Source organism: Onychostoma macrolepis, chromosome 10 (genome assembly GCF_012432095.1).
Source record: "Onychostoma macrolepis isolate SWU-2019 chromosome 10, ASM1243209v1, whole genome shotgun sequence".
Taxonomy (NCBI): domain Eukaryota; kingdom Metazoa; phylum Chordata; class Actinopteri; order Cypriniformes; family Cyprinidae; genus Onychostoma; species Onychostoma macrolepis.
The window spans coordinates 5,057,960-5,085,695 of record NC_081164.1 but is presented as its reverse complement, the minus strand read 5'-3'; the positions used below and the strand labels follow the sequence as shown (position 1 = coordinate 5,085,695).

The 27,736-nt window shown below is 38.0% G+C and overlaps 1 protein-coding gene across 1 annotated transcript; it reads left to right on the top strand.

The window, feature by feature from the left end:
* Positions 1–712: 712 nt before the first annotated feature.
* smc5 (structural maintenance of chromosomes 5) lies at positions 713–26,975 on the top strand. The gene is made up of 24 exons (XM_058788685.1): positions 713–975; positions 1,113–1,254; positions 4,483–4,535; positions 4,640–4,802; positions 4,932–5,066; positions 5,154–5,294; positions 6,155–6,316; positions 6,408–6,479; positions 6,572–6,827; positions 7,258–7,412; positions 7,499–7,612; positions 9,599–9,693; positions 9,772–9,904; positions 11,511–11,684; positions 16,324–16,493; positions 16,577–16,700; positions 16,777–16,899; positions 18,119–18,247; positions 18,336–18,431; positions 21,967–22,071; positions 22,171–22,290; positions 22,593–22,772; positions 26,315–26,410; positions 26,485–26,975. Exons 1-24 carry the CDS (start codon positions 824–826, stop codon positions 26,614–26,616), a joined length of 3,222 nt encoding a protein of 1,073 aa, XP_058644668.1. The 5' UTR covers positions 713–823; the 3' UTR covers positions 26,617–26,975.
* Positions 26,976–27,736: the final 761 nt, after the last annotated feature.

The following is a 27,736-nucleotide window of genomic DNA, read 5'->3' as shown; positions in this document are numbered from 1 at the left end:
TTTAAATGTAACAAGCATTCCTGATTATCCTATTCTTTTGGGATGGTGACTGACTGACTGAACATTAGCTTGGTTATTGCACATCTACCAAATAAATAAATAAGTAATAAGACAGTAAATGAATGTGAAATACTGATGTGTGTTGAAGTTATTTTATGTGAGATGAAAGAGTGCAAATGATGTGAGAGTCATGAAACCAACATAACACCTATTTAGGAAATCAACCAAGAAAATAGATAAAATGTCAAATAGGTTACATATATGATGTATTATGTATTTCGTGAAACGAAAATGATGCATATTGCCTATATATATATATATATATATATTAATACGATCTAAAATAAGTTGAATAGGGTAAAAAGTTTATATAGGCTATATATATATGTATATATATGTGTGTGTGTGTGTGTGTGTGTATATATATATATATTTAAAGGTTTTTATAAGAGTAAAAGGTTTGGCATTTAATGAGCAAAAATTCCGCACTTTTTCAGAGTCATATGAAAAAATTTCATAAAATTACATAAAATTCACGTACTGCGCACAGTATACACACTACATGCTGCAGAAATGGAAGGAGTAGTATGTATGCTAACTGTAGTGTAGTTCTTCACAGCCATCTGGTGTTTATGTGTAGTAAGCGCACAAATCATCCCTGACAGATAACGTGAAACCCCGACATGGCAACCCTGGGATGTGTCACGTGACAACCGTCGGCCAATCACACGGCGACTTACCCACAACACAGGCGCGAAACGAAAGTGATGTGACGCTGTCACGCTGCTGCGGAGCGTCAACCGGCGACTTAACGGGAGGAGAAATGGACCTGCCGCAGAAGAAAAAACGAATAAGCCACGAATTAACCAACTCAAAGCCCTCCAGCCGCGAAGCAGCACCGACCAGCAGCACAAATGGCCAAGCAGGAGGTTTCGTGGAGGGCTCTATCGTCCGCATCACCATGCGTAACTTCCTGTGAGAAATTCACTCTTTATATACTTCAAAATGTCTCTGTTTCACTTTCATAACAGGTTTTTGCACTTTCATGTCAGGTGTTTTCGAATTAAATCGTGATGACTAGTATTACAAATATAATTAATCTCTGTTGTTAGCACATACGATCACTCAGAAGTTTCCCCCGGACCCAAACTGAACATGATCGTTGGAGCCAACGGCACGGGGAAGTCCAGTATAGTGTGTGCCATCTGCCTGGGCCTGGCTGGGAAAACCGCCGTCCTGGGCCGAGGAGACAAGGCGAGTCACCGAGAGCTCGTGTTAGGACACACACTTTTATTATACTGTAGATTAAGTATCATTTCTGGTCATTTCACACCAGCCGTCTGCTGTCCAGCCATTTCTAGACACTGTACCAAAGGCTTTTACAAGTGCAAAAACTCACAGTATGATTTACAGATACACACAGATGATTATATTTGTGTAGCCAAGTACTCAAAAATCTGTGTGAATGATGTTTTTGCATTTGCAGATGCTTTGAAGGCAGTTGTGCTGAGATTATTTGGTTGCCTGTAGTTCGCATGCAAACAAAGCATACAAGCTGGTAAATCTGGTAACTTTCACATAATACAAGCAGGGATACTAGAAAGGAATTTTTTATGTTGAGAAAAACCCACAGGAATTGTGTCTAACGCATAACGAGAAGTTTATCCAACATAATTAGTTGCTAAGCATACAAGCTGGTAAATCTGGTAACTTTCACGGTCATATGCTCAAAAAATGCTGGAAAACGGTCATATGCTCAAAAAATCAACAATCACTTCACAGACAGCAGAGACACACGGAGCCTGTGGCAAGCCATTCAGACAATCACAGACTACAAGCCCCCGCCACAGGCCTGTGATGATGACACATCCCTCCCAGATATACTCAACCACTTTTATTCACGGTTTGAAATGCAGAATGACACACCTGCACAAAAACTGCCCACACCTCCCAACGACCAGGCACTCTGTCTGTCTCCAGCCGACGTAAGGAAGACCCTATCTAGGATCAACCCACGCAAGGCTGCGGGTCCCGACAACATACCTGGCCGTGTACTGAAAGACTGTGCTGCACAGCTGACAGATGTCCTAACAGATATCTTCAACCCCTCGCTGAGCCAGGCAGTCGTCCCCACATGTCTCAAATCCACAACAATCATACCGGTACCAAAGAAATCACCTGTGTCCTGTCTTAATGACTACCGTCCCATAGCACTGACTCCAATCATGATGAAGTGCTTTGAGAGGTTAGTCATGCACAACATCAAAACCAGCCTCCCCAACACACTCGACCCGCTCCAGTTTGCATACCGTCCATACCGCTCTACAGACGATGCAATCTCCTCCACCCTCCACCTGGCTCTTACCCACCTAGAAAATAAAGACTCTTATGTTAGAATGCTGTTCATCGACTTCAGCTCAGCATTCAACACAATAATCCCACAACAGCTCATTAATAAACTAAACCTGCTGGGCCTTAACAACTCCCTCTGTAATTGGATTCTGGACTTTCTAACCGGAAGACCTCAGTCAGTCCGTGTCGGCCACAACACCTCGAGCACTACCACACTGAGCACAGGTGCCCCACAAGGCTGTGTGCTCAGCCCGCTGCTGACCCACGACTGCACTGCCAAGTCCAGCTCCAACCACATCATCAAGTTCGCTGATGACACAACAGTGGTAGGCCTCATCAGCAACAACGATGAAACGCACTACAGAGAGGAAGTGGCACAGCTGGCTGAATGGTGTGGCACTAACAACCTGTCCCTCAATGTGAGTAAGACAAAGGAGGTTGTGATGGACTTCAGAAGAAACTCAGGTGATCACCCCCCACTGACCATCGACAGCTCGCCTGTGGAGAGAGTCAGCAGCACTAAATTCCTGGGGGTGCACATCACAGAGGATCTCACCTGGACCACCAACACCATGTCACTCTCCAAGAAGGCACAACAGCGCCTACACTTCCTCCACCGGCTGAAAAGAGCAAGTCTCCCTCCACCCATCCTCACCACTTTCTACAGGGGCACCATTGAGAGTGTGCTGACCAGCTGCATCACTGTCTGGTACGGGAACTGTACCGCAGCAGACCGCAAGACCCTCCAGCGGACAGTGAACACAGCTGCAAGGATCATCGGTGCCCCTCTCCCCTCCATCCTGGACATTTTCCTCACACGATGCTCCAGCAAAGCCAATAGTATCGTGAAGGACTCCACACATCCATCCCACAGTCTCTTCCAGCTCCTACCATCAGGAAGACGGTACCGGAGCATCAGAGCCCGCTCTGCCAGACTGCTCAACAGCTTTTTCCCCCAGGCTGTGAGAGCCCTGAACTCAAATCACACCGCCCCTCTTTGAAACCCCATACAAACCCCCTACCTCCTGTAACATGGACCATCTGAAACTTATGGAACTTTTTTTGTGCAATCGAAGTGTGCTACACACAGGTGAGTGGGCCTGTACAAACCACCTGTAGTAGCACACTCTCTTCCTCTATGCGCACTAGTCACTTTTCACACACACTGCTGTGTGTATACAAATCCCACAAAAAGACTCCATAATAAACGTATGTTTACATGCTCATGCACTACAAATCATCCTGCACTATTCCCCAGCCAGCTGCTGACTCACAATGTTTCTCTTTGCACATGTACAGTATTTATCTGAAGCACTCGTATAGTTTGTATTGTTTGTTTTGTTTGTTTTTCTAGTTTATGTATAGGTAAAACATTTTTATAGGTAAGATTTATTTGTATAGGTAAAACATTTTTTTTATATATAGTATATTTATAGTCAAATCTATCAGTAGGATAGTTGTGTATAGGTTTATATTGTTTTACTTCATTGCTGTATGCCTGTATTTAAGTAGCACCGTGGTCCTGTGAAGCACGACATTTCGTTCCACTGTATGCCCCGCATGTAGCGGAATGACAATAAAGCTCAACTTAACTTGACTTGACTAAAGGATACACAGAATGATTTAGAGTTAAATATAACTTAAATAATGTACATTTATGGAAATGTTAGCACAACAAATATGACACTGAAAATATCTTTTTTTTTTCTTTTTTTTTTTTTCTTTTGCAATACCTTTTTCAGCATTTACATTCAGGAAGACTTTATTACGAAATACTATGGTTATCTTAAATAAAGGTAAAACGATAATTCAAAAAAAAAAAAAAATTTCTTAACTTGAAATAAAATTAACATGAACTAAAAAAAAAATGAAATATAAGAAGGCTTGTTTTACTTCAGCTAATTCCCAAGGCAATATTTCTTATTTGTATTTTGTTTCACTTGAAGTACTAAAATAACGAATTGATAACTATATAGACATGTTTACAAAAAACAAAAACTAAATTAAAATAAAAGGAAAATATAAAAGTGAAGATGAATTCAAAATATTAATACAAGCTGTAATAGTAGGTGAGTCATACTAAAACAACATTTATTGACAATAATAAGCCAGATATTTTTCTGTTTCTAGGTTGGTCTGTATGTGAAGCGAGGGTGCAATAAGGGTTCAGTTGAAATTGAGCTGTAAGTGTATATTTATACATATTATTATTTATGTTCATTATTTCCAAAAGTCCTTGTAGAGACATAGAGTTGCTCAATTCATCTCTGCTTTTCTTTGTCTCCAGATACAGAGCGAGCGGCAACTTGATAATCACCAGAGAGATCCAGGTTGAGAACAACCAGTCGACATGGATGCTCAATAAGAAACACTCCAGTCAGAAGGCTGTGGAGGAGGCCGTGAAGGAGCTGCACATCCAGGTCGGGAACCTGTGTCAGTTCCTACCGCAGGTGAGCGCTGTTATTAATATCATGAGTTTATTACTGCACAATATAGATTGTCAGACAAATCTGTGAAGTTTTGAAGAACTGCACAAGAGCTTTTTTTATTAATAGTTTGTCTTTTATTTGGGGTTGCAGGAGAAGGTTGGTGAGTTTGCTAAGATGAGTAAAATCGAGCTTCTCGAAGCCACTGAGAAATCTGTCGGCCCGCCAGAAATGTACAAGTTTCACTGCGAACTCAAGAAGTTTCGCAGCACAGAGAGGGAACTGGAGGTAAATGATTTTCTTGTTTTGAAATGCATCTTAAGGCTGTGATAGGGCTTTGATTTTACTCCGTCCTGTTTGTGGTGTTTCTTACAGAATCAGTGTAAGGAGAAAGCCAACTTCCTAGAGAAGACCAGACAGAGGATTGAGAGGAACAAACTGGATGTGGAGCGCTACTACATGAAGAAGAGACACTTGGACAGGATCCAGATGCTAGAGAAGAAGAAACCCTGGGTGGTGAGTGCTGATCTTACTAGATTAAACTTTCTCAAAACCAAGTTGTTGCAAGCTTCCTGAGAGGAATTACTCTTCATTATAAGGTGATCACCATTGATGGATCACACAAACAGCTGAATATTACTCATATTATTGTCATAACTCCTTATTGTAAGACACTCATTTCAAAAAGAAATGTTTATAGTAGTTATGTTTCCATCCAAAGTTGCGAATTTAACTTAATTGAAAAATTGGAATATCAAGTCAAATCAACTTTATTTTTATAGATATATCTTCCTACAATAGAGATTTTTTTTTTTAGTGCAAACAGGAAAGTAACAGTATCAATGATGCAAACTTTAAAAATGAGGCACATCCAAAATCCTGCAATAAAGCAGTTCTAGCAAGACAATAGTGTCGTTACAGTCACTTCAGTGTTGGCTCAGTTCAATAACTGTTGTTCATTCATTATTGAACCGTAATCAGTATGGCTTAAAACATTTGTGAATAAAACTGTTTCCGTTCCATGTTTTCAAGAAAACAAAATCGTGAAAGTATCTATAAAATCGTCATCAAGCAAAGTATCAATAATGAAAATGAAAGTTGCTGCAAACAGGGAAGGCCACTGTTTTTTTCCCTATGTAAAAATGACTTGTACCTCAGGGCATCCAGATAAACTGCAAAACAAATGTTGTCATGTTATCTTGTGTTTGGAAGCCTGATGTTTGTAAAATGCATTCGTAGTTCATGCACAGATAAGTCGTCTTATCTGATAAAAAATGATTAGATTTAATTGAGCGCATACATTTTTTATGTCCATTTTAAGATTTTATGTGCATATCGGATGGATTTCAAGACTTATTCTCTCTTTCCTATTTTAGGAGTATGAAACGGCACGTAAAGAGCTCGAGGGGGTGAAGAAGGAGAGAGAGGAAATGAAAAAGAAGCTGAAGTCTCTTCAAGAAGCTCAGGAGCCGCTGCTCAGGAAGATCCGCTCGGTGGAGAGTCAGCTGCAGCCCATCGAGCAGCAGATGAAGGAGCTGGTCAGCGCAAATCACAAACCTGATTGCCAAGAATCTCTTTTATATGTATTTTATTATATAAAAATAATGCCACTGTCCCCCTATTTCTCAGACTGCCAGTATCAGAGATGCAACGCAGAAATGTAAGCAGAAACATGATCAGCTTGAATATAGGAATAGAGAGGTTTGTTCTGAAAGACTACCTATAAAACATAAGAAACTGTTAAAGACCGTATTGAATCACTAGCTGATTCGTCTGCTTCTGTCAAACGCTAGATTGATGACATCAGACAGGAACTGAGTCTGAAGCAGACGGAGGAGGCGGACCGACAGAAGCGGATCGGACACACGCAGCTCATGATCAAAGACCTGCAGAAGGAGCTTCAGAACATGGGCAGCATGGAGGACGTCACGCCTCAGATTGAGGCTGTTAACACAGAGCTGAGGAATATCCAGGAAGAAAAAGCCAAACTGGAGGGCGAGATGTTGGACCTGCGTAGAGATAAAGACGAAGCCTTTGGAGAATTAAACCGTAATGTTTAAGATGACTTTAGTAGCAGAAAAACATACAAAAGTTGTATAAGAAGCAATTTTTGCCTGTTGTGAAGAAATCACCCTGTTTTAGATAATTTTATTGATACATTCATTATATTGATAATTCACCATGCTAAAATCCAAAATTCTCGTCCGAAATTTTCACATGTTAAAAAATAAATATGACCTCTCGTTGTGTCAATCATGTTTACACGCTGCCTCCAAAACTTTCTTCCGTCATAAAAAAAAAAAAATCAGATCATGTTTGATTTTCCTGCGTTTTCGCATCCATATCAGGTATTTTGATAGGAAAGGATGACAAATACGAAAAAAGCTAAAAAAAAAAATGCATATGAAAATTTCGGACTCGGTGTACAATGACCTTAAGTCTTGCACTCATATTTAGTTTGTTGGATGATCTTCTGAAGGTTTGCAGAATCGTCTGAAGAGTCTGGTGGACATGATGAAGGTGAAAGAGGATAAACTGCGCAACCGTTTTCGTGACACCTACACTGCCCTCAAGTGGCTGAGGGATAACCGTGATCGTTTTGAAGGCAACGTCTATGAGCCCATGATGCTGGTGGTGAGAGCACAGCTGCTAATTCAGTTGCTGTTTCTTGGAGATGGGTTTTTAAGTAGATCGGATTGATTTTCTCTCTCTTTTTCCAGATAAATGTCCGTGATGCTCGGCATGCAAAATACATTGAGAGTCACATTCCTCTCAATGATTTGAGAGCCTTTGTCTTTCAGAAACAGGGCGACATGGAAAAGTTCATGACAGAGGTGAGAAGCTCAGAAGCTGACACAATTTTAAAAAATCATTTAAAGGGGACCAATTATGCAAAAATAACTTTTATGTGGCGTTTGAACACAGTTTTGTGGCCGCAGTGTGTGAAAACAACCAGCCTATAATGGTAAAAATCTACCCACACATTTTTCTTTTTATAATCCCAATAAATCATAAACAGTCTCTCTGAACACGCGATTCAAAATTTCTGGAAAAAGTCCCGCCCATTTGTGACAATCTATTAGCCCTATTTGTGCCCTATTAGCTTAGACACAGCCCTGAGTGAGAAGCAGCAGTCCGCCATCACTGTTTTCCTGCTGTAGCTGCTTGTCAGCGCCAAAGAGGCATCAGAGGTGTTGTGTTTTGAGATGCACCAACGAACATAGGAGTCCCTCCATCTGTGGTTTAATTTCATTTTCGAAGAAGATGTACCAGAAAAAATGGTAAAGTCCTATAGTTTAGTTTAGTTTAGGTTTGTGCGTGAACGTCAACTCCAGACAAAGTGCCACGCGTTTTTTTTTCCAAATTGCCTTTCTTAAAAAGCTTATTGGCACTCAGTAAGGCTAATGTTGCTAAAGCTATTCCTGTTTTCACTGATGCTGCCATCATGTTCTACCAGAATCATCGTAAATAGGAATCTGGCAGTTAAAAATTGCATATGAAAGCAATGTGAGATCGACCGGTTGAATTTGTCCAGCTTATAATCACAAGTGAGACTTATAAATTTGTGAAAAAATAAACGTGCATGTATTATGCACAGTACTATCAGATGACTGACTTTTAAACTGATTCCGGTTCGAACGAGAGTTTGACATTTTCAGTGCGTGAGATTGTCCTGTTTTGTTGTTGCCGGCTCTTGAAGCTCCGCCCTCTTCTGAAAGTGGGTCGGGAGCACCAGCTCATTTCCATTTAAAGGGACAAACACAAAAACGGTGTGTTTTGGCTCATACTCTAAAAGTGTCAATTTTAACAAGCTATAAAAAATTATCTGTGGGGTATTTTGAGCTAAAACATAAAGTGCCCCTATTATGGATTTTTGAACATAACCTTTCATGCAGTGTGTAACAGCTCTAAGTGAATGAAAACATCCTGCAAAGTTTTAAATCTGAAAGTGCACCGTGTATAAAGTTATTGTCTCTCAAAAGAAAGAGTCAATCTGAATCATTGAAACAAGTCGTTTTTAAAACGAATCCCAAGCCGTTTCATATTGACGTCCATCAAGTCAGCCACTTGTTGCGCGCACAGACCTGGGAAAACTTGATTTTCGGGTTGGTCTGAATGAAAATGCAAATTAATTCTTTGCCACTAGGTGCTGCTTTTGGAGCCTTAAAAATAGCTGTTTCCCCGGTAACGGCTGTGCTCACAAATGCTGCTTTACCAGGCATTACGGGCAAGATTAAATGGAAATGAAATAGATCAATCGGACCAATCACTGCAGATTAGCGTGAGTGGTTTGGAAAAATAAATCTTTGAGCGAATTGTTTGGGAGTCGTTGAGCAAATAAGGTAAAAAATAAATGCATATTATAAGGAAATATTAAAAGAAAGTGTTTTTTGACATTGCATGCATGTCAACCTGTTATTTGGGACTCCCAAAACCAAAATATGAACCTTTCATAACCCATAATAGGGGCACTTTAACGTGCACACTCTGGGGACATCAGACTTATTTTACATCATGTAAAAAGGGGCATAATGGGTCACCTTTAAACAATTGGTCAGTGAACGGAAAATGCTAATTGTTCCGCTAAGGAGGTTGTAATATATGAACAATTTAACAATTTCCTATTAAGTTTATATAAGGTTGGTAAAATTATTTTTCCAAAAAATTGTCCTCTGTCTAAATTATGTGGTTTATATTTAATTTGTGTTATTTTCTAATAATAAACAAAGTAATATAATGAATTAAAATAATAGAATAATAAACATTTTTAATAAAGGGTAAGTAAAGTAAAATCAGTAAAATGTGAAATGTTTTCTCAGGTGCGAGACACGCAGAGGCTGCGAGTTAACACCGTCATCGCTCCAGCGGAGTCCTGCTCTAGACGACCACCATCACGACCGCTCGAGACTCTAAAGTAACACCCTCTACTTGACCACTACCAAGACATCTTATTCAGTACATTTATTAAATAGTTTTTGTTTCTTTTTGTCAGGCCTTATGGCTTCTTCTCGTATTTGCGTGAGCTGTTCGATGCTCCTGAGGAGGTCATGAGTTACTTATGCTTTCAGTACAAAGTCAATGATGTGCCTGTAGGAACAGAGAAGACCAAGAACATGATCGAGATGGTAGGTCCTCCATCATTCAGCTGGGAAGTTGCCCAAAATATTAATAGATATCAAGTTGTAGATTTTGAATCTAGGGAATCGATTAATCCAGCCATAAAAATAGAATTTACCGTATATATTATTTTTAAGTAAAGCTGTATAATTAATCAAATTGTCATATGAGCTATAGAGTCACAAAAAGACTGCTGTTTGGATTAGTGTTGTCACGGTACCAAAATTTCAGTATTCGGTACCGATACCAGTGAAAATCCACGGTTCTCGGTACCAATTTCAGTACCACATGCTAATTAAAAAAAACACGCTATTTTTAATAATAAAGTCAAACAAAAATAAAATGTATGAAAATTGTGTTTTAAGTTTTTCCGCAAGTAATAAAAGTATGAAAAACAGTAAACAAGTTTCACCCAAATTTGATTTGTTTTTTAATTAATTAAATTTAAACACATTTTATTTTTTGGGTAAATAAAGGGAATTTACTATTAAAATTAAAATATGGAAGAAATATTGTGTGATTTCTTTAAAAATAAATATTTATAAAAAAAAATTCAACAGTAGTAATAGTATCACATACATTCTACTAAATAATAGTAATATATTTCTGGCACAATGTCTTTAAGATAAACGTTTATTTTGACGGGTTGCCGTGAATACCTTTAAATTTCTGTGTGTAGCTATATGATATGACGCTGGTTTTACTCAATGAAACGGTAAAATGCTCGTGAAGTGACTCTTAGAGCAGTTCTATAGATGTTGTTTATGTATTTATGTCCTCACTGAGACGGCAGATGCTGAAATCACCGCGAGCGTCACGCGCACTTCAGTATATGTATTTTAAAAAAAAAAAAAAAAAACCGCGCGTCCCTGCCTTTCATTCACTCAGGATTCATATTTGAACCGACTAGTGCAGCTTAATATTTACAGATACTAGTCCGTGTCGCGATTTGATTTAAGTGTAATGACCTACTTTTGATCAATTCATCCAAACTTTGACAGATTCCATGACATTTTGTGCTAAACTGTAAATTCCGTTTTTATAACTGGATTCCGAGATTCCGTCCGCGTTTTCTGCATCACGGAAATCATAGGGCCGTACGCGTCAAGAACCGGGCTGACCGGGTACTCGGTACCACCGGTACTTAAAAAAACCTGGTACCGTGACGTTTTCATTTTTTTTAGTACCGACTTGGTACCGAAGTACCGGGTCTTTTGACAACACTAGTTTGGATATAAAGTCTGCAAGTTCTGAATGACTGTCTTCAGCATTTGAGGTCATGTACTTCACATGAACTTCATCTCCAGAGCAGCCACTTCCACACCACCATTTCTGATAATACATTTGTACTAAATCACAGAATTTCTTTAAAAAAAAAAAGAAAAACACGCATTTTATAGGGCCCTGTTATTGTTAACATTTTAATAAGTTGTTGTTAAATTTTAATTTTATTATTTCAATTGATTAGACATACTTTTCATTATTAAAATTTAATTATTCCATTAAAATGGAAAACATAGAAGATAGAAAAAAAAAATGCTGAATTTGGTCAAAATAAATAAAGCTGATTTCAAAGGGCCTTACAATCTTGTAACTCATGTTTTTCTGTGGCAGGTGATCAGAGAGCTTCAGATGAGGATGATCTACACAGCGGAGGAGAAGTACACTGTGAAGAAGTCCAACTACTCTAGTAACGTGGTCTCCAGTAACTCAGCCCTGCGACCCCCACAGTTCCTCACTACGACCGTCGATGCAGATGAGAAACACCAACTGGAGGAGCAGCTGAAGGTGAGAGACGCCCATCTAACTCACTGTCACCACTGCTTTGACCTCTTAAGCTCTTTGGCATATATATATATATTTTTTTTACTGATTTTGACGTACCTGAATTTAAAATAGAGCCCTACTCGCATATATTTGAGTAAATTGATAAAAATGGTCTAATTTCACAGTAAATAACCTAAACTTTAACACACGGGTGGAACAATTAATATTTTTTATTGTATTTTTATTGTATAATTTTATGATGAACACAAATAAAAAATAAAAACATTTTTTACTAATTTTTATTTGAAAGTCTGTTGTTTAAGATCTATTTGGTCCATCTCCCTGCAGATAGTTTCTTTTGATTTCACTAGGTGCAAGCTAACGGGGAAAAAATCATTTTCTTTGTATAATTTAAAAAAGAAAAGTTATTGAGATTGATTTGAAGGGAGGCAATATGTCCTCTAGGGGTCCCCATTCTGTGAGTTCAGGCGTACCTGAATTTAAAAGAATCCCATTATCATATACATTGGGCTAAATTCATAACAATGCATTTCCCAACTCTGCATTGAGCTCGCTGCTAGCGCGTTAGGGGCGGTGCACATTTCGTGTTCAGAGTGCTCTCCTTCCGCGTGTTTGGAAAGGCATAAATCGACAACGGATTGGCCTAGGAGTTTGATCGATGTCTCTTTGGACAGATCTGTTTGGGAGCTTTTCAGGCATATGACGCATTTCGTGATGACGTAATCACCCGTCAATACAAACGTGTTAAGGCAAAACTAGTAGAAACCACGCCATTCAACTCCATCGCAAGCATTGATCGGCGCATCTGAGACACATTAGGATGCCGTGTAGTTGTAAAAGCTCACAGAAAAGTGAGCATAGTCTCATTTTAAAGATAACAATCTAATCTAAGAGCTGATGTTATGTTTGTGGCCACTTTTAGCACACGGAAGTAGTAATCGGAGCAGGAATGTGATGTAAATATTTGTTTGTTTACAGAAGTCATTTCAATCGTCGTGATGCTTTTGATCATTATTCTCTGTAATGTGTTAGATCAATGAAATAAACTTCATAAAACATTTTGGGGAATGAGAGCTTTCATTTGAGATATGACTCATCTAGGGATGGCTCGATACCATAATTTTGGCTTCGGTACGATACCAGAATGTAATACCTCGGTATCGATATTAAATCGATGCCATAGGTGACAAACAGCCAGCCTCAAAAGATAAGTGAATTGAAAACAATTTTATTAAAATAATAATAATAAAAACAGATTCATATCTTAATACCTTTGTATCAAACTGTAACAAAAAACCTACATGGAACATAGGTTACATTTTGATGTTGGAGAAAAAAAAAAAAAAAATATAAATATATATATATATATAACTGAAGTAATACAATGAAAATATATTCAAATCTTCTTATCTTTTCAGTGCAAACACATAGTGCAAACAAAATGTCTCAAAATATAACAAAAAACCTACCGGGAATATACGTTACATTTTGAGTTGAAGAAGAAAAAAAAACAACTGAAGTAACCCAATTAATGCAACAAACGTTGCTTCATTTTAAAATGTTATTTTAACAGTCAAAGTAATATTCAAAATCACGTTATTATTTCTATCTCTCTCAGATTGTTTTCAGATTTCAGCCTCAGATAGCCAAAGAAAATGCATTAAATATAAATCTCACTCTCGCGCTCTCTCGGCTGCTTCATATTAGCGGTCGGCAGCGCGGCAGAAACATTCCCTTCATATTATTGATTTGTTTTTTTTCTGTGTAAAACTTTTTTTTTTTTTCTTAAATTATTTTCATATTGCATATTTTTCCTTTTTATTTAAATTTTTGTTGTAAAAGTATAGTAAATACTGGTAAAATGTACCAACAATGGGCCTCATTCATGAAACACGAGCAGAACAAATTTTTGTGTAAATTGTTCGTAGAGCTGTTCTGAGTTCTGATGTAAATTTTCGGATTCATGAAAATGTTCATATTTTCAAAATGTTATTTGGTACGAAAGAAATTTACACCTGCTCCCTAGAGGTCTGCATATTGTGCCCATATACGCTCAGCACACATGACTACTGTATGAAAAACTGATTATATTATTAAATATCGCTAAATATTTGAATAATGAATTTAGCATACTATTAGCAACACTATTGCTAAATATAATAAATACTGATAAATATTACACATCGCCTACGCAATGCATATTTGCACGCATTAGCGTACAGGTGACAGTTGACCATGCATAGCATCAGGGAGAAGTTGGAGCGTGAAGAGTTCCCAATGTTTCGGGAAAAGCTGCATTTTGCATCTTTAGGGATTTTATAATGAAAGAGTTTTTGTTTTCGATTCAGATTATTGCATTAATTCATAGCTTTTTATAGATACTATATTTATCACGTAAGTGAGGCAAGTATTGTGTAACTGAACTGTGTTCCGGTTTTTCAGAAGCGCTCCTGCTCAAAACCGAAACTGCTTTTTTTTTCTTTCTTTTTTTTCATTTTTTATAAAAGCATGTTTTGTTGATATTTTGAGTGCACACAAATAAAAGTAGACCCTTTACAGTTCCGAACAGTGTATAGCCTTGTACTCTTACCTTTATGAGCAAAAATGACAGCGTATTTTGAAATGTTTCCAATGCAAGTGATCGCTCTGGCGCGTCCTGTAAAGCGCACTTTCGGGGCTCGGGTTGGACTTGGGCCGAGAATTCTGATAAGCTGTCAGACACGGGCCGGACTAGGGCCTGAGCGTTACGGGCCAGGGCCGGACTAGGGCCTATATTTTAGGTTCGTGCAGGGCTCTACTGCTCCCTACCAGGTGTAAATGGTGCGTAAAACGTTCTGTGTTCTTTTTGGCAAACTGATGACACTGAATTTTGATGCACTGCTATTATAATATTTTACAAGCTCGTTTGCTGTTTTTTATTTTTATTTTTTTGTAGCTGAGAGCTGATAAACTGTTTAGCTCCGGTTTAGCTTTGGCGCTTGTCACTGTCACTTTTTAGCCAGCCGTCCAATCAATGGAGGAGGAGCAGGACAAATACTAAACCAACCAATCATCCTACTTGTACAACTGAACAAAAATAGAGAAGTTAATATTACTGGTTACTGCATTTTTATATTCAGTAATATTCTTCAAAATGAGAGAGGCTACTAGTAATACTGCCGTGGATATTCTACATCATGGCAACCAAATCGACAGCTGGAGAAAACCTTTTTTTACAGTTTATGGGGAAAACTCTGTGCCACCAAAGTGTTTTCAAGCGCCACCAGCTGACTGTTTTCAAAAGAGCACCTGACATTTTTCAGGTGGCTAAAAAAGGTTGGGTGGACACACTTATTGAATTTTTATTGTTAGCCATGTGGCCTAGTCTTTTTTGCAATATACTGGAGCCAAATCTGAGAAAGTAGACCAGAATATTCCACTGTGTTCCTGAACACGCAATTTGCGTAGTCATAGGTGGGGATTATGCTAATTGTGAATGAGCGTGCATGAGCGCCCTAATTACGAATGATTGGAATTCATTAACATACACATGTTTAACTATCAAATCGGACGTTTACGAAGCGTTTGTGAATCCGGTGGGGAGTTTTCGAGAGTTTACTCTGAATTTATTTTTGATATACCATAAAAATAACAGGTAGCCCATCTGAATTATATAACAATTAGGCTATCCATCTCATAGTAGCCTACCAAAATTTTATTAACAGTAGAAGTGAAGTCTTATTGTAGTTTTCAAATCTGGGTACAGTCTTATGTTTTAAAATCACTTACAGAGGAAGTTGGTCCCATCAGGCTAACATGACAATCACGACTTGTGCCTATTGTTGTGGGTGTATTATTGACATGTCAAAGTTCAGACCCTGAATATATGATGACTGCGTTTTTTCAGATGTATTTGCAAGAAAAAAACATTGTTTTATATTCGGGTCAATACGGTATGTCTGTGTTTGTGCTCAAACACGTATAATATTTAAAAAAAAACATGTGATGATACAATTCCTATTCGGTACCGGTATTACGACCTTAAGGGGTTCAAATTTAAATGTTGAAGCATATTGGTATATACTTATTGGATTTAGTAGTTGAACTGTGTTTAAACCATTCATTAGGAAAGAAATCACCCTTCAAACAATTTGTCAGAGACTGATTTTTGTAAGTTTTTTTTAAAGGAGACCTATTATGCCCCTTTTTACAATATGTAATATAAGTCTCAGGGGTCCCCAGAATGTATCTGTGAAGTTTCAACTCAAAATACCTCACAGATAATTTATTATATCATTTTGAAAATGCTTATTTTGAGTGGAAGTAGAAACACGCTGTTTCCATCTCTTTAAATGCAAATGAGCTGCTGCTGCCCACCCACTTTTCCAGAGTAGGACTGTGCCTTTACAGCTCGTACCTAAGATACTCTGCTGAAAAACATCTGTTTGGTTTTGATTATCATGTTTATTGTGCTGAAATAATGCGTTTTAATCCATATTAGTTCTTCTGATATAAAGTTTTCTGAGCGCACACATCCAAAGCAAACACACAGAAAGCAGCTGTCAAACACTTGTGTGTTAAAAACAATATTTTTCTTGAATTGGAAAAGGAGATCAACTGAATAAGTGTAATGACCTCAGATTTGACACCTTGCTCACAGGCAGCAGAGAGGCAGGTGCAGAGCATTGATCAGCGGATGGCAGCCATTCGTGAGCAACAAGCTAAACTGGACCGCCGTGATAATGAGCTGCGTGCTAGCAAGAAGAAACTATCTGAACTGAAAGGCAAGAAGAGACAACTGGAGCAGAAAATCAGCACAAAACAGGACAGGTACCTTCCCCCGAAAACCAACTGTGTGCAGCATTGTTGTGATTTTTGTCCCCCTTGTTTTATATCTTTTTCTCTCTGTGCAGTTTACGGCAGATGGAGCAGAATGAGATCAACTTGCAGGCAATTGAAGAGGAAACAAATGCCAAGATCGCTGCTGTAAACAACAAGAAAGTGGCCATAATGGAGGAGTATTTGGGTCACATGAAGGTGTGTTTGTGTTCTCCGAAGCTTGATTTCTACCCTCTTCTGTTCTGTACTTATGGCTTCATATGTGTGTTTGTAGATGAAGGCCAGACTGAGTATGGAGAAGGTGTACTTGGCTCTTCAGAGCGCCGGTCTTTCTGCTGAGAAAACCAAACTGGAGACGGACTGCAGAGACAGTTCAGCTGAACTCAAGCGAGCCGAGGTGAGACCATCTGTTACATGTGAAATGTTATTCACAATGCATTTTATTTCTGTAATCAAACATATATTTGAGTCAAATGGGATCGGTCAACAAATAAATGTAAAGGTAATTTTATAAACCCAGTTCAGTTGTTGTTCTTATACAAATTATCACGTAATATTGCGTTAATATAATTACATTTTAGTTTAAAAGTTTGTGTTAGTAAAATTTATTATTTGGTTAGAAATTAGTACTTTTATTCAGCAAGGACACATTAAATTGATCAAAAGACAAGACGTTTAATGTTATAATAATATTTCTATTTCAAATAAATGCTGTTGTTTTGAACTTGAATCCTGAAAAAAATGTATCACGATTTCCACAAAAATATTAAGCACCAAAACTGTTTTCAAGCAGGCCCGGCTCCAGAAATCACTGAGGGTGCTGCTTAAATTAGTGAGGGTGCTCTAATGATATAGTGGGATCCGTTGCTATGGCACAAAGAGCACTCCATTCATAATCACGAAAAAGCTGTCACTCATCTTAGTTCGTTGCGATCTCACAAAGATATGTTATTATCAACAAAGTTCTCTACACTGCACAATGAATCTCTTATTTACATTGCGTAAATGTATTGTATTGTTCCATACCGTGCATCCCTACTGCACACACTCTAATATTTGGGTTGAACTGTTCTGGAACAGTGTTGAAAATACAACTTAACCACTGATTTCTAGTTATGTCCTCTTTTGGAAGCCCAAGCACAGTAGTTTCGCTTTCACAACAAAAACAAAGGGGGCAAAAACATTTTCACACCACTGAGCAGTAAATCAGAATATTAATGAGTAATGATGCTGAAAATTCAGCTTTGATCACGGAAATAAATTATTTAAAAAAAATATTAAAGTAGAAAACATTTCTTTTAAACTGTAATGATATTTTACAATATTACTGTTTTTATTTTTATCATATAAGTGCTACAATCTTACCAGCACCAAACTTTTGAATGAAGAAATAATCATCTATTTTCTCATATTCTTTATTTAAAAGTTGACTTGATTTGTTTAAATTTGTAGTAACTGTCTTATTATTCAGATTGGTAACTTGAATATTTCTGGATAATACAATATATTTTAATGTAGTTAACAAGAGCATGCTCTCATATCTCCTCTTAATTAAAAATTCCTCATCCACTGATGAATTGCCCACAGTAAGAACATGTGTTTGTGTGTTCTTACAGGTGGTGTACACCAAACTGGACCAGGCAAAGAACAATCTGTTGGCCAGGTGTAAGACCCTGATGAGGAGGGCCAGTGAGATCTGTAACATGACCGCTGGAGAGACGGCCGTCCCAGAGGAACTACATGCAGTGAGCTCCGTCTATCTCAGAACCCCACATCCTTCATTCAGCCTTTAATTCATTATTTTGAAATATTTTGTACATCGTTTCCTCTCAGGCCTTCAGCCAGTTGCCTGTTACACTGGATGAGATCGATGCCATGCTGAATGAGGAGAAGGCCAGAGCAGAGTGCTTTACCGGACTCAGTGATGCTGTGAGACAAACGCATCAGCTCATTTACGCTTAGCCTAACCTCTGCCTTTAAAATGTTACTAATCAATCTTTACTTCATTTCTTACTGAAAGCTCGCATCAAGAAGAGGCATCTCTAAAGCTCAAAGTATACTTCAGTCGAACGCACAGAATTTCAGAGTATACTCCATTTGAGGTGTACATGAACGCAGGCGGATGACACATTCACTCTAGATAGCTTCATCTTTGTCCAGTGTCTGTGCTATTTTTCTCCAGAAGTTACGGCCGATAAAAATGTATTTGTACTCTTAAACTAAAATTGCTGTTATTTCATAACCCTCTCATACAAGCGCTTGTCAATGTGGCCATCTGTCGTTGCATCCTCCAGTATTTTGTTGTTGTTCTGTCTTTTTAGTTTTCATTTTCTACTGTGAAACAACAGCCCAGGCCAGTGCTGCCACCTTGTGGAATAACTGATTAGTGCAAAACCAAGTCAATGTGCATGTGTGACCTTTGTACTGTAGAATGCGTGTACTATTCTGGGCTGCGTTTGAAATTTGCGTCACTCTCACTCTACGCAGACTCTTGCGTACACATAAAAACAGAAGTATGTCGGCGCCATTAGCCTCGTGGTTAGTGTCAACATACAGCGCAACTGCGCTCACGGCGACCCGAGTTTGATTCCCGTCTCGAGGTCCTTTGCTGATCCCGTTCCCTCTCTCCTCCCAGTGCTTTCCTGTCGTCTCTCTCTACTGTCCTATCTATAAAAAATGCATTAAAAACAAAAACAGAAGTATACTTAGCCTAAGCTATAACATATATGCCAATATTAGCTGCAAAGTAAATTTTTAGTTAAGCATGATAAACAGTGCCTCAATATCTGACCATTTTGGGATCGCAAATTACCAGAATGTCAGTTTTAAATTTGTAATAGTAGAAATTAAACCTGTTAAGAGGAACACAGTTAAAGGGATAGTTCACCCAAAAAGTTAAATCATTGACTCACCCTCATGTTGTTCCAAAGCTGAATGAGTTTCTTCCTCCTGTCAAACACAAAAGAATATATTTTGAAGATTGTTGGTAACCAAACAGTTGACGGTAGCCATTGACTGCCACAGTATTTTTTTCTTTAATTCTTTGGAAATCAATGGCAACTGTTTGGTTACCAACACTCTTCAAAATGTCTTTTGTGCTCAACAGAAGAAACAAACTTGTATAGGTACAGAACAGCATGAGGGTGAGTAAGTGATGACAGAATTTTCATTTTTGGTTGAACTATCCCTTCAGGTGATTGTAACTTGATTCAATTGATAAAAGCTGCAGCAGTTATTGTGTTACAAAAATTTGATAAAATGTGCCTTATTCACAGACACTAGTTGATACCGCATTCAGTTTATTCGTGCAAAATTTGAAAAATTCTGTGACAATCCGTATTATACAGTAAATTTCATTTTTATGACTGGATTCTGCAATTCCATTAGCCTTTTCTTCATCATGAAAATAATGAGCTATAATTAAATTTCCATTATCATCACATTCATTGGCAGTATATTGGTCATCTCAGTTTCTAGTTCTCACAGTTGACCACTGACAAACCACTACATTCAGTCAGCCACTGTGTGTTTTTCAAGCAAACTTCAGATCATTGTCCAATTTCTCATTAAATGTCGTCTGGATAGTGTGACGCTGTTAGCAGCAGAGCTCAGTGTACAGTAGAGGCTGACATTTTTTCGGGAATCCCACGGGATGGGAAACAAAATCGCTACGAATCACGTGATTGGGACGGGACAGGAAAAAATGTCTTAAAATCTCCGTAATTTTTGGTCATACGGATAAAAGTAGCCTAATACATCTTTCGAATCTGTAAAGACTCGTTTATTTGTGTACACTCAGAATAATACGGAGCCCTTTAAAGGACATTGTGGTGGGAAAAATTCGGGGAGAGTGGAAAAAATTCAGGGTGGGAGGAAAAAATATTTTTCTAAATGTTTTGCGTTCTCTCGCAAAACCATTTGAGTTCGGACAAATTCTTCTTGTTTACTGAACAGCTTGCAGTGGTTACAGCTTGTATGTTCACAATGGAGCGGTTCATAGAGTTTTATTTTAAACTTGGACTCAAATAAATTAAGTCAGTGCTTAGTTCAAGGCACGGTTTTGGGACATAATAAAACTTTAATGTGGCTTAATGTTTTAAAACTGACTTGGAGGACCAAATTCGAAAATAATAAAAGCTGATAAAATTATTAGGCTAATATTAATAACCTTATTAATAATATTACTAAGCAGAATAGCCCAGAATATGAACACAACGCCCTGCACGTAGCCTAAGCTTTTTCTCCCCATAAAACGCTTAAGGTAGGCTATAATCAAAATGGTGATTTAAAAATACCAAATCCGTTGCATTCATATTCTGGGCTATTCTCTTTTATTAATAGTAATATTATTAATAAGGTTATTAATATAAGCCTAACAATTTTATTAGTATTTATTATTATCGAATTTGGTCCTAATGTCACTGTTTTAATACATTAAGCCACTTTAAAGCGTTTTAGAATGTCCCAAAACTGTGCCTTGAACAAACCACTGTCTGACTGTATTTCTTTATACTTGAGTCCAAGTTCAAAATAAAAACTTAATGAACCGCTCCATTGTGAACATACCAGCTGCATGAACCTTTCATTATAGCCTACCTTAAGCGTTTTCTATGGGGAGGAAAAGGCTTAACGTGCAGGGCGTTGCATTCATATTCTGCTTTATTAATAGTAATATTATTAATAAGGTTATTAATGTTAGCCTAATCATTTTTATCAGGATTTATTATCGAATTTAGTCCTCCAATGTCACTGTTTTAAAACATTAAGCCACATTAAGCGTTTTATTATGTCCCAAAACCGTGCTTCGACATAAACACTGACTGTATTACTTTGAGTGCAAGTTCAAAATAAAACTCTATGAACCGCTCCATTGTGGACATACGAGCTGTAACCACTGCAAGCTGCAAAGTAAACAGGAAGAGTTTGTCGAGCATAAAAGTTTTGCGAGGAGCATAAATATCTTTGCGAGAGAAAGCAAAGTTTCTCGAGGGAACGCAACAGTTTTGCGAGAGAACGCAAAACATTTTATAATAATTTTTTCCTCCCACCCTGAATTTATTCCACTCACCCCGAATTTTTCCCACCACAATGTCCTTTAAAGGGCTCCGTAGAATAACAACAAAACGTTGCGCTTTAAAGCAAACAGGGTGCGCGTTAGGTCTCTGACCGAGAAACTTCGAAAAAATATATCTATAGAGAGTGAAATGTCTACTTTCAAATGAAAAAACAAAATTCAAATAGAAAACGTGTGTGTTAGCATGGATGATTTACATAAAATTTAATGTGTGCAATGTAGCCTACACTGTGCATAAACTGGCTTTCAGTTCGATATAATAACAAAAAAACTATTTTTTTTTTTTTTTTTTTGTGGGAGTGGGACGGGAGATGTTTGAAAATGCACTCCCGTGTCACCCTCTAGTGTACAGTCAGTTCCTGTGTCATGTGCTGTGGTTTTGACTGTCAGGTGGTGGAGGAATATAACAGACGTGAGCGGGAGATTAAGAACATAGAGAAGGAGCTGGACGACAAGACCAACGCTCTGACAACTTACAGACGGAACATCGCTGAGGTGCGTCTGACAAACCACAACCCGTCACACCAACACCTTCATCATGCAAACAGAGTTAACGGACGTGTGTGCGTGTCCCTCCTTGTTTCCGTGTGTTAGGCCAAAGAGCGCTGGCTGAATCCTCTGAAGCAGCTGGTGGATCAGATCAACGAGCGCTTCAGTGATTTCTTTTGCTCCATGCAGTGCGCTGGAGAGGTGGATCTGCACTCGGAGAACGAGGTGAGGACGTGCTCTGTCTCAGCGGGCGTGAAGCTCTCGTACACTCTCAGAACATCATGTCAGGCTGCCCCGTTCTCTCATATTCAATAGCTGATCAGTATTAGTTCACATGAGACGGTTGATTTGCTGCTGTTTTCGTCCAGTGGACAGTGAAGGAGATTATTTTAGTTGCTGTATTTTGTACTGCAGCTTGCTTTATTGGTGTAAAAGCCATCCTGTACTCTAAATTATTGCAAAATAACATCTGCGAACACCGTTTGAAGCCCCATATGTCAGACTCGTGTTGTGTAAATGTGTTTCAGGAGGAGTATGATAAGTACGGCATCCGCATCCGAGTGAAGTTTCGCAGCAGCACGCAACTGCACGAGCTGACACCTCACCATCAGAGCGGAGGAGAGCGCAGCGTGTCCACCATGCTGTACCTCATGGCCCTGCAGGAGCTCAACCGCTGCCCCTTCAGAGTGGTGGACGAGATCAACCAGGTGAACACACTGGACACATTCAGACACGCCTGCAGCGAAGTGTTATTATTGTTCACTAAAAATAAAACAAAGCAAAAGCATGGTTACTTGTTGTTGAAAAACAAATATTAAACAAAACTCAAATTTTACTTTAGCATTTCTTTTAGTACTTTTTGATTTAGTTTAACTTGATGTACTAAAATAACAAACTAAAACTGAAATACATAAAAATTTAAAATGACTGTGCAGACACCAAAAACTAATAAAAATTAAACAACAAAACTACTAAATCTAAACAGAAATTAAAAAGAGAACAAAATATAAAAATAAAACCTAATTCAAACCATTTATAAGAACTATAGAGGTACCTCAGTGATACTAAAATAACACTGGTCTCAGTCTGTCCAGTTACTGTTAACACAAAAACTAAAAATAAACTACAATTACTTAATAACAAAATAACTAAAATGAAAATGGAACATAGTATTATGTATTTGTTCATATTTTGAATTATATCTAAATATTTACATTTACATATTGCGGACGCTAATACATCAAGCAATTCATCTTAAAGAGGCAATTAGACAGAGGAAGTGCTCGTTATACCAAGTTTCAGGCATTGTTCAAAAAAGTACAAGCTAGAAAGGGAAGGAATAAATAAAGAAGACAAATTATTATTATTATTATTTTTTAGGAATAAGTTAAATAGTGACGAAAGAGATGAGTTTTCAGCTGTCGCTTGAAACTTGTCAGGGAATCAGCATTCTGGATAGGGGTGGGAAGTTCGTTCCACCAGCCAGGAACAGTGAACGAAAATGTTCTGGAAAGTGATTTTGTGCCTCTCTGTGATGGTACCATGAGGCGTTGCTCACTAGAAGATGTCAAACTTCTGGAGGGAATGTAGATTCGTAATAGTGAGTGGAAGTAGGCGGGTGCTGAGCCTGTGGCTGTTCTATATGCAAGCATCAGTGTCTTGAACTTGATGTGAGCCGTAACCGGCAGCCAGTGCAGGGAGATAAAGAGAGGTGTAACATGGGCTCGTTGAAGACCAGTCGTGCCACTGCATTCTGAATCATTCTGAATATTCTCTCAGTTAACGGTCAACTAATGTGGGTTTGTTAATGGATGATGATTATGCTAATGTATGTAATGTCACACATTTATATTGACACTTTAAATAATAAAATATCGGAGAGTCTATTTACACTAAGTGCAAATAGCCCTTCTTGTTGGCAGAGGCTATTTACACTAACTTCACCCACCTTCGTGTGATTGGGCTGCTAGTCAACAGTACAAAAGACGCTCCTCAGCAGTTAGTTTCAGTGGCGTAGATGGTAATGCGCGTGCCTTTTGACGTGATCGACCTGAGTTTGATCCTGCCTTTTGCCGAACTTTTTCTCTCCCTTTTCAAATCTCATATCACATCGGAAAGGCATTTATTTTCAATAAAAATGAATAAAATTATTGAAAAGTTGAAAATAAAGTATTGGGTAGTTGGGCTGCACGATATTGGAAAAAACTTACATTGCGATTATTTTGTTTTTCTGCAATTTTATATATTGCGATTTAAAAAAAAAAAGCACTAGATGACTTGAATAGCTCTGTTTGGAGAAGAAGGGAAAAAAAATCAATGATTGGGGTGATTTTGTAGTTGAATAAATCAGCATAGAAAATAAACAAATTATAAACGTTGATAAATATAATAGAACAAAGATATAAATGAAATAAACAGTGCTTTATACTTTTCAGGTAATTCTAACAGTATTCGGGTACAGAAATTGAATTGGCTTAATCAAATGTAAAATAACTGCATAGTCTTCACTGTATATAAATTAAATCTGTTTTAAAGCTACAAAAGTGATTCTTCTGTGTTTTGCTGTTTGATTAACATTCATGACACAGAAAGCCTCGAACATTAAACTGCTGTGAACCAATATAATATCCATTTCTTTCTCAATTGTTTACCTTCACCTAAGCCATAAACAACTGTTAATGATGCTTGCAGAGACGTGCATTTTGACAATAGTTTCGCGCGCATGTCATTTCAGACACAAATAGATGCGGAGATTAATGGAATTCAGTGTTCACGTGCGTCTGCGCACACGTCTACACCGGACGCGACAAAATACAATAGAACCCATTATAATCAGTGATGCTGTCTACGGTGGATGTGGCGCGGCGTGGCAAATCCCCAACAGTAATCTCTCGTTCTTTTTATGATGTACTGTCTGATTTGCCTGTCGTGAAAATGATCTGAATAAATATAACGATCAGTATACTAAACATCGCGCACGTGCACATCGTGATATCGATGCTGTAACGATATATCGTGCAGCCCTATCTGGTAGTAGCCCAGACAGCAACATAGTTTTGGCCCAGATCCAGACCACATCTGGCCCGTGTGAAATCCAGGCGGGCCAGATGCGGGCTGGATCTGGGCCGACACTGCTTGCTGTCTGGGAGGGATGCTCCGATCAGGATTTTTGCAGCCGATACAGAGTACCGATTTCTTGTCATGGTGATTGGCCGATACCGATGCCGATTTTGATGCTTCAAGCTTTATGTAACACATGTAATAATGTTATATAAATAATCACAAAAAGTATTCCTTATACAGTAAACCTTTTTTTATATGCCTTTAAAATGGGGTTTATGCATAACATTATGTATTTCAGGATACTTAATATAAGACAAAAATAAATGCAAACAAAATGGAGCAAATTGAAACATTTAAACTCCAACATGGAGAAGTCTGATGTAACTCATAAGGTTTAATACGGTCCAATATAAGACTGAAGAGGAAAAATTATAAATTATGCAAATATTAACTACATTTTTTAAAAATAAATTTTTCATCAGGCAGACGATTTCATTTGTGTGTGTGTGTGTTCGCCTGATCGGGAAGTTGCAGTGACAGAAACGGTGTCATTCCAGATAAAGCTTGAAAGGAGTAAAGCCTGTGTTAATGGACATTTCAGCAAGACAATGATCCCAAACACAGCCCAAGAAACTCTCGATTGGTTTCACAGAAAGAAAATAAAGCTGCTAGAATGGCCAGCCAATCACCTGACTTGAATCCAATAGAAAATAAGAAGTAAAGATCAGAGTTCATAGAAGAGGCCACAAAACCTTCAAGATTTGAAGACTCTGTGGAAGAATGGGCCAAAATCACACCTGAGCAATGCATGCGACTAGTTTCTCCTACAGGAGGAGTCTTGAAGCTGTCATTACCAACAAAGGCTTTTGTACAAAGTATTAAATAAATTTCAGTAGTTCAATGCTGTTTCCCTGTCATTCCATTTTATTACACAGAACTTAATTTCTGAAATTATTTGTTTTGTTTTATTTGTATGTATGGATTACTTGAAATTTTCACCAGATGTCGGTAACAACCCATGTCAACTACACTTTTAGAAACATATTTACTGGGAAGAATGGTGACATGTTCAATACTTATTTTACCCGCTGTAGTTAGTAATACTTGAGTAGTTTCTTCTTTCTTGAGGTGAAGCATGTAGGAATGTTGTGTGTGTTCGACTGATGTGTGTTGTGTTGTTGTTCAGGGCATGGATCCTGTCAATGAGAGACGAGTGTTTGACATCGTAGTGCGGACGGCGTGTGGTGTGAACACGTCTCAGTATTTCTTCATCACACCTAAGGTAGGTTTGCTGACTGACATTGCGTGTGATGTGTTTACTGATATGAGAGCGTCACTGTGTGTGTGTGTGTGCAGCTCCTACAGAACCTGAAGTACGCGGAGCAGATGACCATCCTCTGTGTGCACAACGGACCCTACATGCTGCCACCGAACAAATGGAGCGAGAAAGCCTTCATCAGACGCGCCAAACGCAGACAAATCCCCTGAAGAAACTGAACTAGCATCATCTGTTCTCTGTAGATCGAGTTCTTGATGGATCACTAGTTCAGATGAGGTTAAGTGCCTTCATGTTAAAAATGTGTAAAAAATGTTACAAGTTCTGATTAAACATTTTGTGTAATGAATTAATAAATGCAACTGTTTTAAAAAAAGTCAAGTGTTAATTCTCACTAAAGGAAACCACTATTATTAGGATCAGAAATGCAGTATGAGAACTGGTTTATGCAGTAATATTCAATTTTATTAATACAGTAATATTTAAAAAAAAAAATGTAATTGAAAATATAAGCTGACGTTTACGAAGCATTTTTCCATTTTGTGTTTTAAACGCAGTTGTACAAATGAATGTGTGGCTACTTTAAAATATAAATATTTTTGTTGATAACAGCCAAACAAACAAGTGGAGTGATAAGTCTGTGTTAATGAGGATTTTTCAGTGAGCCTTTATGCAGGTTACATGAACTGTCTTGACTTCCGAGTGAAACGTTGACTCAACTGATTTGTTCAAAAACAGTGCTAGTATTTCATTTATGTAAACGTCAGTTCAGTGCCGTCTTGAAAGCATTGTAATTAGTAGGCTCTGCGACAAGTCAAGACTTTCCTTCCTATTGTATAAAAAGAGTTAGTTAATCGAAGCTGGTATGATGAAAAAAAAGAAAGAATATTGCCTACCAAACTATCAATCATACAGCCACTGGTTTCACATCCGGCCCGGAAACATTTTATATGAAAGTATTAAAATTCATTGTACTGATTAAATCGTTCGGGTGTACTGGCAGGAAAATGAAAATTCCTTATCTCTTGTAAACCTGCCACAATCCTACTACCTTTATAGAAAAGATGACTGTTGGCTTAATTTCTGAATTAAAGCAGTCATGTAGTTCTCGTGATCCTATCGGGTTGCCAAATCCCCACATATTTGGGGTACGTTTCTTGCCATAGGTGAAAACATTTTACCAAATTATATTTGTATTGAAATACATAAGCTCACAGTTTTGATGGAGAAAACATACCTGGCAACCCCGTGACACACTGCTAATTCACCCATTTTGTACATCAGTTTAGTCTTTTTCCATTCATTTGCAGAAATACATCTTAGCCACAGAAC

What these genes read in the sequence shown, in the direction of transcription:
- smc5 (XM_058788685.1), top strand. Translation starts at nt 824, where the DNA reads ATGGACCTGCCGCAGAAGAAAAAACGAATAAGCCACGAATTAACCAAC. An exon ending in AGCAGCAGATGAAGGAGCTG is followed by an intron (nt 6,317 to 6,407) that starts GTCAGCGCAAAT and finishes CCTATTTCTCAG; the next exon opens with ACTGCCAGTATCAGAGATGC. An exon ending in TGGTGGACGAGATCAACCAG is followed by an intron (nt 22,773 to 26,314) that starts GTGAACACACTG and finishes GTTGTTGTTCAG; the next exon opens with GGCATGGATCCTGTCAATGA.